Source organism: Podarcis cretensis, assembly GCF_951804945.1.
Source record: "Podarcis cretensis genome assembly, chromosome: 16".
Classification (NCBI taxonomy): Eukaryota; Metazoa; Chordata; class Lepidosauria; order Squamata; family Lacertidae; genus Podarcis; species Podarcis cretensis.
Window position 1 is genome coordinate 41,677,389 of NC_137186.1, and position 16,504 is coordinate 41,693,892.

Consider the following 16,504-nt stretch of genomic DNA (forward strand, 5'->3'; position numbering starts at 1 on the left):
GATCCTCTTTTAAAGCCTCCAGGTTGCTGGCCAGCACTGTATCCTGAGGGAGCGAAATGCAGTGCATGGTAATGCACTTTCTGTTGTCTGTCCTAAATCTTCCAATATTCAGGTTTGTTGGATGGCCCCCGGTTCTGGTACCTGTTCACTTTCTCCACACCCTTCTTCATCTTATGCACCTCTTACCTTTTCTCTAAACTGAAAAGCCTCAAACCTTGCAGCCATTTGTTGCAGGACAGCTGCTTCAGCCCCTTGATCATTTGGTTGCCCTTTTCTGAATCCTTTCCAGTACTGCAGTATTCTGCTCGAGGCAAGATGACCCAAATTGTATGTAATGTTGTGGCTGAACCCTTTTCCTAATGATCCCTAGCGCAGAATTCACCTTTTTTCATGGCTGCCACACACCCCTTTGTCAACCCCAAACTGTTGTTCTTATTGTCACTCACCACCAGGTTCAAACCCTAGGAAAGTACATGCGACATGCAGTACAGTGGTGCCTCGCAAGACGAAATTAATCCGTTCCGTGAGGCTCTTCGTCTAGCGGTTTTTCCGTCTTGCGAAGCAAGCCCATTGATGGCTTAGCGGATTAGCGCTATTAGCGGCTTTTAGCGGCTTAGAAAAAGGGGGGGGAGGGGAAAAAACCCGCAGGAACTCTCAAGACATTTTCGTCTTGCAAAGCAAGCCCATAGGAAATTTGTTTTGCGAAGCACCTCCAAAACGGAAAACCCTTTCGTCTAGCGGGTTTTCCGTCTTGCGAGGCATTCGTCTTGCGGGGCACCACTGTACTTTTTGCCCCATCATGCATCACTTTGCACTTGTTTACGCTGAACTGCATCTGCCATTTTGTTGCCCGTTCCTCCATTTTAGGGACAGCCTTTTGGAGCTCCCTGTATCTTTTTCTATTCTAACTACCCTGAACAATTTGGAATCATCAGCAAGCTTGGCTTACCCCTAACATTCATTCGCTCATTCATTCATTTTATCTGTATGCCACTTTTACACACACACACACTCATGTTTGAAGTGGCTTACAACAAAGAAACAGGGAGGCATTTCAAACAAACATTTTTAACGATAGATCATTTATGAGCAAGTTAAGAGGACAGGGTCCAACACTGATCCTTGGAAAAGAGTATACTTAATACACCTCTGCCACTGGGAGAACTATCCATTTATTCCTACTCTGACCTTCCTGATCCTTTAACCAGTTGCTGATTCACAAAAGAGCCCTTCTCTCTTATTCTGTGACTGCAAAGCTTATTTCAGAGTCTTTGCTGAACCCCTCTGCACAACGAAAGTGTCTCTTGGACACGTTACACAGCCGGTGACGCCATCCAGTGGTCAGCTCTTGAATTACCACCCACAAAAGACCCGGTTTCCGAGTCTGCAACTTCAGGCTGACTTTCAAAGGAGCCACCGAGTGGCTGAGGGGGTGAGTCATTGCCAGAAAAGGGAAGTGTGAGCGCAAGCCTAGTCAAACCACATCTGAGTGATAGGGTTTTAAACTGATCTAATTCCAGGAGGGAAAGGAAGCTCTTTTCCTTGTGCACATCTCTGCTCCCCAGAGAGCAGCCCAGAGGCCTGGAGTGTATTTTGTGACCTGACAAGACTCTTCACAGTTGGTTGCAAAAGGCAGGAGAACCAGCAAGGGAGGCTTCAGGGTTATGGAGGGCTTGCACCCAGGCACCGCTCAGGTGTCCCGTGTGCATATGCAGAAACACACACACAAAACAAAAATGCTGGATTGGATGTTTCCATCTCTCTCAGCTTCTGAAAACCATGCTCTTTATCCTGACAAATGAAACTGTGGACAAAACCATTCACACACACCTCACAAGCAAGTGTGTAATGCATACCAAAATTTACTATTTACGATACAACTCCCCTGCATTCATTCCATAGATAAGATATATCAGTTTTATATCACATTTTCCCCTTACTATTTCAACAGTAAAAACACACAAATAACTCTAAAATCAGGTTTTTGCTTCATTTAACCAGTGAAGGGGGGTGGCAAATCTTAAAACTGTTCCTGCCTTTGTCCCTGTACTCCTAATCTGACATACAATGGTACCTTGGGTTATACACACTTCAGGTTACAGACTCCGCTACCCCAGAAATAGTACCTCGGGTTAAGAACTTTGCTTCAGGATGAGAACAGAAATCGTGTAGCGACGGCAGCAGAAGGCCCCATTAGCTAAAGTGGTACCTCAGGTTAAGAACAATTTCAGGTTAAGAACGCACCCCCAGAACAAATTAAGTTCTTAACCAGAGGTACCACTGTACTAGTATAATAATAATACTTTTAAGTAAATCTTATTTCTGTGAGTTTAGACATTTCCTCAACATACCATGTTTTGCTAACCCACTCCTGTTCATTACTTCCAAAGTTTGCCATTTAGCAGCTAATAATGTTTTTGCTGCTCTTCACAGATTTTTCTACTATAAAATAAAATACTTTGGCCATGCATCTGCCTTCAAACAGTCCAAGAGAACTTGTAATGGATTTGTAGGTGTGGAATAACCAATCATCCTTCCATTACCTTTAATTATTCTCTCCCCATGAGTTCTAACTTTATCACAACTCCACCAAACAAGCACAGACTCAGCTTCATTTTTTTCTACATTTCTTACAACACCAGTAAGCTTAGGAACAAATACTTGCTAGTCACTTTTGAATCCAACACTGGCAATAAAGTATCCTGGCTGACAGTGTCATTAATTTTTTTCAAACTTCTTCCGTGGTATTTATCTGTAACAGCCTTTGCACATCTTTGGTGCATCTTCATTAAAATTAGGTAATAGGTCAGATGAAATTGATTTGCAGGGCAGGATCTCATCTGCGAGCAGACAATCAGCCATGCCAGACTTTCTGTTTACTATGACTAATTTCAATGAGACAAGTGTGAGTCACTTTCAACTGTTTCTGGGCGCACATTCATGTAAGATTTATGCCCTGCTTACATCACATTGAGGTTTCCTTTCCAGAGAGAGGGCGATTCAGAATACAGTGACACACTGCGAACAGCAGGTCATATGGAACATATTCGCACCGTGTTGAGGAGGGAGTTTTGTGTTATTGTTTTACATGCCACAATGTCAACCTGATATTATTTTGAGTGTCAATTTTATTACTGCTATGTGTTCTCTTGAAATCCTCCTTGGAAGCAATTGCTAAATTAAATGTGTCTACAAACCAAAATATATTCTGCTATTTTTAAAGTGCACTCCCTGTTTAGAGCTCCGTCAAACCTCTCACAGGGAGAAAGCTCCATAGACGCTGGACAGAAGCACACACGAAAGCTGTGCTAGATCAGACCAAAGACGCCTCTGAGAAACCAGCAAGTAAGACATGGGCACAAAGCCACTCGCTATAGTTCTCACTGACTGGTATTCAAAGGCATAGTGCCCCTGATATGGCAGGTTTCATGACTAGTAGCCAGAGATAGCTGTATCCTCAATGAATTAATCTAAGGGCTTATCTACTTACCTTTCCTCCGTTCTTTCCATGCACAGACCTCAATTTAAAACTCTGTGTACAAGCACTTCTTTAAAGGTCAATCGGAACAAACATCAAGAGTTGACATTTGCTCCGATTCAGCTGTAAAGCACGAGTTTTTGCAGGAAAATCCTGGGGGAAACCAAAAATGTTCAGACACTGAGCATTAAAACACAGATCTCTGCCTGGAAAGAGTAGGTCAAAAGGTATGTGTAGATAAGCCCTAATCCACCTTGGTGGCCATCTCTGCCTCCTGTGGGGGCGAATTGAAGAAGTCCTTCCTTCTATGTGTCCTCAATCTCCCAAATCCAGCCTCACTAGATGTCCATGAGTTCTAGTATTATGACAGAGAGGGGAAAATGTCAGTCTACCCATGTTGTGTATGACATGCATTATTTTATACACATCTATCTTACCCCCGCTTACTTGCCTTTTTTTCTAAACTAAAAAGCCTTTCCTCACAGTGGAATCACTCTACCCCCTGGATCATTTTGGCTGCTCCTTTCTGGACCTCTCCTCAGCTCTGCAATATTCTTTGGGAAGTGCAGCAACGAGAGCTGTACACAGTATTCCAAGCACCGTCTCACCATGGATAAAGGCATGTTTCTGAGTGCACTTGGTGTATGCAGGCAGTACTGTGAAGAGCAAAGAGCCACCAGCTGTACAGATCCCACCCTCAGAGCTGCTGGGTAGGTAAGAACAAAGATGTTTATGGCAGAGCAGCAAGTCAGCTAGGCCATACTGAGTCACACAACAGTCCTGCTGCAAGTGCAGAAAGGTTCTTTTATCAGAAACTCAATCCTAGTTTTCCAAATACTCATAAAGTATAAACTAAGTGTGGAGTAGGGCTCTGGGTAAGCATGCTTGAATCAGGGACATACTTGAATCAGCAAGACAAATTTAAGGAGTACCTTTACAGGGCATGTCCATGAGTGGGGCTGTCTCCTAGGAGGCCTACCAAATTTAAAGTAGGATGTGCAAAGTGCACCTAGAGACACAGGGCAGATCTGCACCATGCCTCTAGAGCACATCTAATGCACATTTAAAGCATGTGATTTCCCCCAAAGAATTTTGGGAACTGTAGCCTGTTGGGGGCGCTATTGCGAATCAGAGCTCTGTGAGTGGGAAACTACAGTTCACAGGACATATGGTGGGGATCTGTCACTGTTGAACCACTAAGTGGAAGTTAAACCCCACTGATCTCAGTCACTGGGGGATACTTGACATTATCAAAAAAGAGCTTCTATTTACATGGCCCTATTTCTTCATCTGCATATTTTAGCCTGGCTTGTTTCTTGGTCACACTCAAGGGTGACCGTGTGTGTGTGTGCGTATGTGTGTTTACAGATGATCAATTGTCTTCCTTTAATATCTGAAAATGGCCTCTCTTCCTAGAACATCCACAGGACAAACTGCATTGTCACCTATACTACAACATTAATGAATTACTTGTTCATTTATTGCATTAAAACCCTCCCTTTCTTCAATTATAAAATTCAAAGTGGCAAATACTGGGTTCCTAGGTGGTCTATAATTCGGGCACTGAACAGACCCAGAGCTGCTTAGGTTCAGCAAAGTGAATGCGTCATGTGCCCTCAAACCAGGCCCTGAGACGGTGATACATTTTTTTCATTTCTGGAAATGCTAGTCCAAATATTTCCTCTACCATTCAATCTGTACATAAACACTACAGTTGGAATGTAAATATACAGCTTCCCTCCAGTGCTCTGATTTCCACTGTGCAGTCTCTTTGGCATCAGAGTAAAATATCTTTAGTCCATAGAATAAGTAGCAGGCAAATTCCTGCTAACAGAAAAGCAAAAGGGACATTCTTCAGAAAATTCCCCTGCCCAACTCTCCCAGGCATGGAGACCTTCTTGCAGGACACAATGCATAGCAATGGAGACTTCCTGTTAAATTCAGCAAGGCAGGAAGTAGTGTTGATCTGTCCATACAATTCATCCCACAGCCAGACTCTCCCAAACCTGCGTATCCTAGCAGAATAAATGAATCACACTGTTCTGTCCCTTCCTTACTGGCGCTACAGTTTCATTACTACAACCAAACACTGACAGAAATATCACTGCACATTCAGACACCTTGCAGGGTCACTGGCATTACTGTCACTGAGTAATAGATACCAGAGCGGCATAAATTTGATGGTGACATTGACTGCTCCATCCTGCAGAAGGCCAAATAGCTGGACGCTTCTGCCTCTAGCCCAGGGCCATAGCTCAAGGGTAGAGCACCTGCCCCAAGTTTAGCCCCCAGCATCTCCAGGTGGGGCTGGGAAAGACCCCCAGACTGACATGGTGGGGAGCTGCTGCCAGCCAATGTGGACAACATGCTGAGCCAAGTCGACTAATGGCCGGGCTCAGCATAAGGCAGCTTATTGCATTCCTACGGATCAGTACAATATCACACTGGGCCACTTAAAAGATATGGGCATCAAAGTTTGGTGTACTGAAGTTGCCAACTCACTGTGCTTAAAACCTTCAGAGAGCCTTCCTGAAAAAGCATTTCAGAACCAAAAAAGTAAGATAATAATAATAATAATAATAATAATAATAATAATAATAATAATAATATTTTTTTATTATTTATACCCCGCCTATCTGGCTAAAGTAACCTCACATGTGGCCAGTGAGGCAGCCTGGAAAAATGACACACCGAGATGAATGATCTAATGAGCTGCAATCTCAATGCTCGTAGCTCTTTCACTGTCCCAAGGGGCTTCTGCTTCCCTACACCCCAGTAGGAATGTGCTCTAAAAGGTGTTCTTAAAACATTTGATTGTTTAAGGAGCTAGTCAGATTACTCCCAGGAGGAGCTTTCTGGAACACAGAGTTCCTGGAAATCAGGACAGCACGCAACGTATTCTGTTGCCTTTTATTCTTTTACCATGGCAATGATGTAGTGAGTGTCAAATCTAGTCTCAAACCCTCACTTAACCGGGGAGCTCAGTGCTTGAACGGCCTGGGCCAAATTGATTCAACCTTCCCATGCAGGATTCCTGCGGGGAGTAACTGTGGGAAACCCCTCTGTACGCTGCCTCTAATCTGCTAAGGGTTTATCAGGACCTGGTATTTTCCCACCCAATATATCCAGTTTTCAACCCCACAAACAGGGCAGACCCATGCCATACATCCAAAGCACATTTGAAGCATGTGGCTTCCCCACAAGGCTTGTGGGAAATGCAGTTTCCCCCAAGAGGGCTGCATTTCTTAGCACCCTTAACAAACTACAGCTCCCAAGATTCCTTGAAGGAAGCCATGTCCTTTATATGTGTGCTGGATGTGCTTTGAATGTATGGTGTGGGTGTACCCTGAAACACACCGTTGCACTTCCAGCGTGCAAGTCGCAACCTTCCTTGTTCAGTCCTATGAGCTCCACTATGATTTCTCCACTGTACAGTGAAAAAAATAGGACTCCCATCTGAGATATCTGCTATTAATTTCAAACAGTGGGGGCCAACAAAAGGGGAGGTCCGTTGCCTTCATGCTCAACTTGCGGGCTTCCAAAGGCATCTGGCTGGCTCCTGTCAGAACACAGGAAGCTGCCTTGGACTAAGCTGGACCACTGGCCCATCTAGCTTAGCACGGTCTATACCAGCACTTCCCAACCTGGTGCCCTCTAGCTGCGCTGCACTGCTTTCTCAGTGCTTTCCCATTTGAAGACTGATCTTCCCCGGGACGTATTCCTGGAGCCATCACCCTCTGTTTCTAGGCAGGGGCAAGCCAGCCAAGTGGGCAGGAATAAATAAGAAAATTATTATTGTTAATTATTAGGCACGGGGGGGGGGGGTAGGTTATGCACCCAGGTCCTTTAGACCTCAATTCTCTTTCTTTTTTTCTTTTTTAATTTTTATCAGACCTCAATTTTCTGCTTATTTTTCAGTAGGGTGTGTTGAGTTGGATTTCCTGGATCTATTGATGTGCATTTTAGGATGTTTAATTCTTGTTTTTGTAAGCTGCTTTGAGTTAACCTTTCTGGAAAAAAGCAACCAACTAAGAATAGTAGCAATTATTATTACACCACCTGGAGATGCCAGGGACTGAAACTGGGACCTTCTGCACCCAAGGCAGCTGTTCCACTGCATCCCAGATGACTAGTGCGGCTCTCCAGCTTTGGCCTATGAAGTGTTGGCTTTCTCTGGGCTGCTTTAATGAACTGCGCTGTTTCGCTGTGGTGCTTTAACTTCCCCCTTCCCTTCACCAGATTATAAATTCCCCTGCAGGCCTGCTGGGTCAAAAGGCAAGGTAAAAATATTTCAGTAACTAAAAGGGAGAGGAGAGACAGAGTGTACCTACAGATAAAATCCAAGAACATCTTGGGAAATGACATAACTTGCCTACGAGGCACTGCAAGCGATCTAGTTCCTTGAGGCTACAATCTAGACATACTTGCGAGGGGAGCAAGCTTCACTGAACGATCAGGCCTTACTCCTGAAAAAGCATGTTTAGGATTGCCCTGTGAGTCACTCATGTGCTTCAGCGGTTGTCAGAGGGGGCTTAGGCTTTTGCGAGTTGAGTGGGAAGAGATGAGGAAACTGGAATTATTTTGAGAGAAAGAGGGAGGTGTTTTTCCTGGAATAATTCCAGTCACCATTCCAGAGAGACGGCTGCTGAACCATGCTCTGGATTTTATTTATAGCATTGCTCAGCTCCACCGCGCCTCGGAACAAGGCATAAGCATTTCCATTCAGGATCCGGCTTTCTTGCACGGATGGAGGCAGGAAACACAGAGAGCGAGCCTTGCTGGGAAAACCGGCCTCCCTCCTATTCCTCCAACTGGGGACGTGCCATAGAGCTCAGTGGAGGAGCACAGGCTGGGCGTGCATGCGCTCCCCAGTTCAATTCTCAGTAACGGCTGGCAAAGACTCAAGGCTGGGAAAGAATGCAATACTTGTATTTAGGGGTGACTTCAATTATCCATATTCAGTCACAAAAAAGAAGGGCGGCAACCCTGGAACGCATCTTTGGTGGCGCCCAGGACCAGATGCAAGACATCAAATTTTGAACTAAATATACATGTAAATGACCAAATGCCAAGAATATGCAGCATGGCCACCTTTGCCTTCAAAAGAGGAAACTCTCCCCAAATGAAGGGATTGGTAAAAAGGAAGTTGAAAGGCAAAGGCAAGAGCAGGGGTCAGCAAACTTTTTCAGCAGGGGGCCGGTCCACTGTTCCTCAGACCTTGTGGGGGGCCGGACTATATTTTTTGGGGGGAAATATGAACAAATTCCTATGCCCCACAAATAACCCAGAGATGCATTTTAAATAAAAGGACACTGTCTACTCCTGTAAAAACAGGCTGATTCCCGGACCATCCGTGGGTTGGATTCAGAAGGTGATTGGGCCAGATCTGGCCCCTGGGCCTCAGTTTGCCTACCCATGGGCAAGAGGGTCAAATTACTCCAGAATGCTTGGGAGTTGTTTAAAAACACATTATTGGAAACTCACTTGGAGAGCACACCACAAATCAGGAAAGTTACCTTGAGAGTTAAGAGGATGCCCTGCACAGTTGACAAGCAGAGTCAAAGAAGCTATTGCTATATGACCCGGAAGCTGTATGCTGGCTCCCTCGGCCAATAAAGCGAGATGAGCGCTGCAACCCCATTGTCGGTCAGGACTGAACCTAATGGTCAGGGGTCCCTTTACCCTATACCTTAGAGGAACAAAGGCTTCCTTTCAAAAAATGGAAGTTTTGTCTAAATGGAGAGAACAGAAAGCAACACAGAAAATGCTCCCTCCATGCAAAAAGAAAAATCCCACAAGCTGACTGTAAGGGTGATCCACACTCATCTTTCCTCTGCTCTTTCCTGGTGCAGTACACAATTCAAAGCTCTGTGTCCAGGCACTTTCTGGGTTCAGAAATTTCCCTGCAACCATCCACTCAAGAACCTTGCCCAGGAAGGGAGAATGGCAACTGGCTGTTAGTTACTTAAGATTTTTCAAATCCAGGGAGGGTTTCTTGAGGAGTGGTTTTACCACTGCCTCCATCAAGCAGTCAGGGACCGCTGAGGCATTGATCACCTCCCTGGCCCGGTCAGCTGTCCCCTCCCTGCTAGTTTTTATCAGCTAAGGGGGCAAGGGTCCAGAGCACAAGTGGTCGCCCTGACTGATTCAAGCACCTTGTCTGCATCCTCAAGCCTTGCCAACTCATCCAACACAACAGAACTGGAAAGTGCTTGGGCACCTTTCAATATTCATCTGCTACAAAAGTGGAGTCAAGATCATGGTGGATGCAAGCAATTTTATCCTCCAAATGCTTTGCAAGAAGTCACAGCGAGCGACCATTGGTTCTGCCACCTCTTTCAGGCCAGACTATGAAAGGCCCTTCACTACTCAGAAAAGCTCTGCCGGATGGCACAATTCGGATGCAGTGGAGGTAGCAAAGTATGCCTTCTTTGCTGCCTTCACTGCCACTAGGAAGGCTCAATGATGAGCCCTCACCAGTGTTTGGTTACATTCAGCCGGATCTTCCTCCACTTGTGTCCAAGCAGTTTCCTAGCTTGTTTCCTCACCCTAAGCTCTGGAGCCAAGAGAGATCCACAAAGCAGGAAAGAGGTGATCGTGTCAATGGCCCAAGCCATTTGGACACTTGGGAAGTTGGCTAGGGCTTCGACAGGAGTGCCACCCATATCAGCTGGAAACTCCTCCATCAGCCTTCGGGGTTGACCATACTAATAGGTCCCCTTCCTCTGAAAGAGGCGAAAAGGTGCTGAAAGCCCAAACTTCAACAGGAAGTGATCTGGCCATGAGAAGCCACTGGTGTCAATGTCCCCCACTTTTAAATCACCCTCTTTCTGCCCAGCCAAGAAAACAAGTTCAGAATGTGACCTGCCACACATATTGGGCTGGCAAAATGTTGGTATGGCCCCATGGTCATAGGACTAGGAGAAACCTCTGCCTGAATCCTTAGAGTGCTGTTGCCGTTCAGTGCAGAGAGAGCACTGAGCTAGGTGGCCAAATGGTCCGACTCTGTACAAGGCAGCTTCTACTCTCCCAGATGGCCCTTGGTCAGATCCAGCAGGGTTCTCTTCTTATGGGAGGTGGGTGTTTCTAACAGAGCGAGATGCAGATGACTCAGTAAGGAGGAAATGGGTTGCTGGGGATGGCTCTGGAGACTGCTGCTAACATTTCCTCTGCAGAGTGCAAAAGAAGAACATTTCCTTTCAGTGGGTTTCTGAGAGTGAGGTCTCTATGTTCTGGCAATGAAATATCATAAACCTGACGGGAAAACAAAACTGCTTTCCTTCTCCAATTCTACCCCAAGGACTTTTTTTTACCAGCAATTAGAAACATATTTTACACTCCTGCATTACTCTATCTGGGTATTTCCACTAGTTTATTTGGCTAATGAACTGGAACAAAAACCAAAAAACAAAAACTCAAAACCTTTGGATCAACTAAGAAAGTTCCCTGGTGGTGGTGATGATGATGATGATGATGATGATGATGATGATGAATTAGTTGCTTTGTTTCCCACAGCAACTCAAAGCAACTTACAATATTTTAAGCAAAAAACACATACATTAAAACCAACATTTAAAAAACCCTACATTAAAACATCCTGTCCACCAACATATGCATCATCTAAAAACAAAAGTAAGGTGGTTTTAAAATATTTAGAACGATGCCATTTTTTTTACTTGTAAACTCACAGAAATTTGGGTTGCAATTGCAGTCCCACTTCCCAAGGGAGTAAGGCCCCACTCTACTGGGGCTTACTCTTCAGCAGATGTGTCTAGGACATCAGGTTGGGTTGTTGCATTTAAAAACTCATATGATTTAAAAACTCGTATGATTATGTATAAACAGCTGGCAACCGAATTTAATTGATTCATAAATGATAAAAACAAATGATAAATGATAAATGATAAATGATAAAAACTCTTATGTCCAATGTCTCCTGAAAACACACTTTGTCCATGAAGTCTTTGGCACAACCTTCAAACCCAGAAGCTACACCTACACACACCAACACACACAATCTGCAATTGTTTTAACTGTTTTTATACATGTAACTGCTTTATATGTGTTTTTATATTGTAAATTGCTTCAGGGTACCTCACAGGAACCAATGCATAAATGAAATAAATAATCATTAACCACTGGTAGCTAATAGCCACCCACAGACGGAACCTCCATGAATTTACTTATACAATTGCAGGGGGGTGTTCATAAGATTTACCAATAAAATGAATTCAACACTTACAGTACAGCCATTCTTCTTTAGAGGTGGGGAGGAACTCACTACTTGGGGTGGGGGAGAAAGTACTTCAACTCTCATTTTTTAGCATAATATTGTGTTTATTAGACAGGCAGCTATGCCCTTTCAGAGATACAAGTGCTGAGACGGAGAAGGAATTAAAATTTAATCTTATTGATTTTTACAGACACAGTCCCAAGAGCCAACAGACATTGCTGCATCACACTGGGTTTTTTCTTTTTTTCCTTTTCTTTTTTAAAAAAGCATTTTTTAAAAGCCAGCAGGCAGTAAGGCCTGGAAAGTGTCACCCTCTCCCGGCTACCTCTCCACCAGAGGATCTGGGGAAAGGGGGGGGGGACTTTAAAGGATCCAGAAAACCAGGATGCTGCGCCTTAATTGATCCTTTCAAGAGAGAGGCTTTGCCTTTTCTTGATGCAGCACAAGCCGTGAAAGGGAACACGCTGCAGTGGGTGTCCTTACATGAACTCTCCCTCTCCAGCGAGAAAGAGAGCGCTGACGAGGAAAAGACAGAGAGAAACGATGAGGTCAGCTCTCAAAAAAGGAAGCTCGCAGGCGGTTGCTCAAAGGCTCACTTGCATCTGAGAGAGAAAACACCGCAGTCTTTGTGGGCGGGTGAAAAAGCAGCCAGTCTCCAGGGGAAGTGCTGGTGCTGTTGCTGCTGCTGCTCCGCAATGCCCTGCAAAGCTAGCATTAAGAGAGACCTGCTTTTAGCAAGTTGGAGAGCCCAAGGGGGAGAGGGGAGAAGAGAGGTGCCAGACACACTAGATGGGTTGGCAGCGGTGCCTGCATCTCAAGAAGCCAGTGAAATAAAGGACTGCGGTTTCCTGTGGTGAGGGGCAGATAAGCCATCCAGGTCTGTGCCCCACTCCCAGAGATAGCCAAGTGAGGAACAAACTGTGCAAAACAGTAAACGCTGCAGAACGAATTATGCAAGATAAAGAGAAATCTTACAGAAGGGCACAATTTGGATAACCGTGACCCATTAAAGGGGCCAGCTCTTGGTTGCCTGAGCAGAGAATTTCCCCCAAAGCATCAAGCACCTCAGTACTTACCCGATTCTCATCATAGATTATCTGGACCAGGCTGCGATGCTTGGACTCAATAGGCGGAGGGGAGATGGGCTTCTCTGGCTCCAGTGGCTTTGCTGCTTCCTCCTCCAGCTGCTGCTGTGGGATTTTGAAAAGGGAAGAGAGAAAAGTGTGAGCACTTGCATGTGGCCTTGCTGTGCTCACAGAGTCTGCCATTAAGGCTGGGGAACCTGCTGTAGTCTCTCCAGCTCCCAACAGACCCAGCCTCCATGGCCAGCGATGATAGGAAATTGAGCCCCACATCTGGAGAGCAAGGGGTTCCCCACCCTGGTCTTCATCACTACTTGCACAATTGGTTTAAATTCCCTAGCACCCACAGATACAATGATTTACACAAATGTGACACATACTAATTCTGGTTGGGGTGAGTCACATGCAAAACAGTTGGTTTTGAAGCAACTCTCACCTTTAATTATGGCTTTAAAAAAAAAAAAAAAGACAAGTTTCTAGCCCGTATGATTTTCGTCAAGTGTAGATATAGCCTTTCCTAAGCTATTGTGAACCTGTCTGTTCCAATGTATAGAGTGTCAATTCGAAATTCTGGCTAGGATTCACTGGCAGGTTAATTTTTGAGAAAGAACAGATTAAGTCATTTCCCCCCACCCCACAATAACAGCCAATTTAACAGCCAATTCATCAGTCGAAGATTATTAAGAAAGTTCAGTTCACTCAGCCCTCACATCATTCCAATTGTGATAGAAGGGGTTCTGGTCCAGCTGTCCTCCTCAGTACAATAGCCTGGTTCACACATTACACTAAACCATGGTTTGTTTAGTTTAACTATGATGTGCTTGAATGTGTGAATGCAGCACAGCTGACTGGGATAGCTCAGTTGGTAAGAGCACGAGACTCTTAATCTCAGGGCTGTAGGTTTGAGCCCCACATTGGGCAGAAGATTCCTGCACTGCAGGGGTTCAACTAGACGATCCTCTTGGTCCTTTCCAGCTCTACAATTCTATGATTCTGTGACTAACCATGGTTTGTTTTCCAACAACAAATCATGAAATGAAGCCAGAGTTTCTTGTTGGCTTATGAACCAGGGTTGCTTTGAGCTAAGGTTTGATGTGAGGCCTAACCCCAACAACCTTACTTTACCATGGATCATTTGGCCACCCCACCCCAGTTGCTCACCAAGCTACAGAAATAGGAGGCAACAGAAGCTGGTAAACCAAATTTGGAGAAACAAACCATAGCTTGTTTGTTTGCCTATGAGACAACACCTTGTTTGTTTGTTTGTTTGTTTGTTTGTTTGTTTGCTTACTTGTTTGTTTGTTTGTTTGTTTGTTTTTTAAAAAAACAAAACCCCAATGACTGGACAAACTATGGCTCAGTGTTATGTGAGAATGAAGCCAGACTGGTGCTATTAATAGCTGGAACAATAGTTACACCAAGCACACAGAGACAGCCCTCCCAAGCCTGCTTGGTTTTTTTGCCTGAGCATGGATGCTAAAAGGAGGGGGAAAGAGTTGAAGGCCAAAGGACCTTTCCAAGGGCTGCGCACAGTCGAGCTGCAATGATACCTGGGCATTACTCTTTGGGGTTGGAAGGAGAGAAAGGACAAGGGGATCAGACACAAGCAATGGTCTGCCTGTCTACTTACCTCTTTCTGACACCTTGGAAACTCTGGCTGCATCAGGGTCTACTGAGCCAAGCTCCAGCACTGTAGAGCATGCCCAACAAAAGGCATTGTTGGATGAACTAAGCATTATGGAAGACATGCAGCTGCTCTTGAAAGAGGCTGTCCCACATCTCTCTGCCAACCTCCCTACTATTGCCTAGGATGGGGGTGGGAAACCTTTGGCCTTCCATCAATCCCAGCCAGTAGGGCTACCCCTGGGGTTGGTCCAGAAGCAGCAGCAGCTGCAGAACATGGCGGCTTGGCTACTTGCGGGGGGGGCGGGACTACTGATAGCATGTAACACTTTGCTTGCAGAATTTGCAATGGCTGCCAATCTGCTACAAGGCCAAATTAAAAGTGTTGGTACTAACACATAATGCCCCATACCGGTCGAGAATAATGGGAGTTGTAGTCCAGCAATATCTGGAGGGCCAAAGGTTCCCCATCCTTGGTCTAGGAAAGCCAGATGTGTGGCATTGCAGAGCTCCAAGTTTCTTTAGTTCACTCATTGGCGGCAGCTGATGGGAATAGGGAACCCTGGAGAACAACATCATCACACCGCGCCTGACTCCCACCAGATGCATCATTTCCCATGGCACCCAAATCCAGCCTTGGAAGGAACTAGCCAATTCCCAAGAGCTGGAGACGGTCAGGAGGCCAAATCAGGCCCTGAGACACAGTTGAGCCCAGGAGCTTAATCTGAAAGGATCCCCCATAGGTATGTTACTGCTTTTTTGCAGAATATGTGCTCCTGATTACCAAGGAGGACTCCTGTGTTGCAGCCAAAATAAAATATCAGCAGCCACGTTTTATCCCAGAAAAGCATGTGCCTCGCTAGCTGTCCCCAAGAAGCAGGCAGCCAGCAACAGAAATGTCTCCTCAGCACCCTCTAAAAACAATAATGCCTGGCCAAGCGAGCAGCCTCTATTGGGATTTGCAGATAATGTAAAAGACAACAGAAAATAAAAATAATGCGGGTCAATGTGGACATACAATATATTTTATTATAAAGGTCTAAAATGTTTGGGGGTGGGGAAGAGAAGCCAAGCTTGTGACCTTTATAATCAGAATGAGTCTTGGCAGTTTCCCAGTTGCTCTTCCCACTCCCCAGCCAACAATTGCGTGCCATCTCTCCTTCCCTGCAAGAGAGAAACCCCCTGCTGCGGCTACTCAGGAGGGGGTGACAGCATGACCCTGACTCTCCATCAATGCTGCAAATGTCCAGCCAGTCAGTTTCTAAGAGGAACTTTGAAGCAATTTCTCATTTTAGTTGCAGACAAAAATATCACAGATGTTGGTCACGCACTTGGGAAGTTATAGCTCTTCTCCACTCAACACTCAAAAAAGGCTGCTGGGAGCATGGCTGTGTTGGAGAGCCTTTGGGCAAATCCGCATCAGCCCAGCCAGCATGGCCAATCACCAGGCACATCTGGAGGTTCCCCACCACTGAAGTACCGTGTTGTTCCCACCAACCTGGGACCTTGAGGGTTTGGGGCAATGAGGTCATTCCATTCACACAAGGACTTCCACGTGTGCAACAGAATGCCCAGTACCGATTGGATGGGGCATCCGCAGATGGGGCGGAGAGAGTGGGGGGAGTTCTGTTGCACAAGCAGAAATTCTTGCATGGATGGGATGACTTTGTTGGATAAAACCCTGTGTGTCCCAGAAGATAGTATCTTGAGGTGCTAGATTGGACAGAAGTCAGAAAGTAGTGCAAGAGCCGAAAGATCCTGCTCTCTGTATTTATTTATTTTTCACTAGACCAGGCCAATCAAGAGACTTCATTCTGCTCGCTAATCTGAGGGTTGGTGCTGCAAACCACTTATGCCTTCTGCATCTGAAAAGGGCTGCAAGGTCTGAAACCAGACAATCCCTTAGACTAGTCCCCAGCCTTTGGCCAACAGGCTTCCATTTCAAGTCTTGTGAATTCCTTCACAAATTTGGTTTTAGGTACCAACATTCAAGATGAGTGGTTAGAACTCAAGAAGAACCAATGGGAGCTTATAAATATGGTAAAAGGTGCAGAAGGAAAGCCCATGTGGGGAGGGAGGCTAAAGGAA

At 45.3% G+C, this 16,504-nt stretch overlaps 1 protein-coding gene across 19 annotated transcripts in view; it reads right to left on the minus strand.

Annotated features, from left to right (window-relative positions):
- Positions 1-16,504, minus strand: part of NCOR2 (nuclear receptor corepressor 2) — a 352,014-nt gene that overhangs the window by 200,746 nt on the left and 134,764 nt on the right. For all 19 annotated transcript variants that reach the window (XM_079957706.1, XM_079957722.1, XM_079957718.1 and 16 more), the window contains exon 6: positions 12,788-12,901. In XM_079957706.1, coding sequence (XP_079813832.1) covers positions 12,788-12,901 — 114 coding nt within the window. The remainder of the gene's footprint in view (positions 1-12,787; positions 12,902-16,504) is intronic.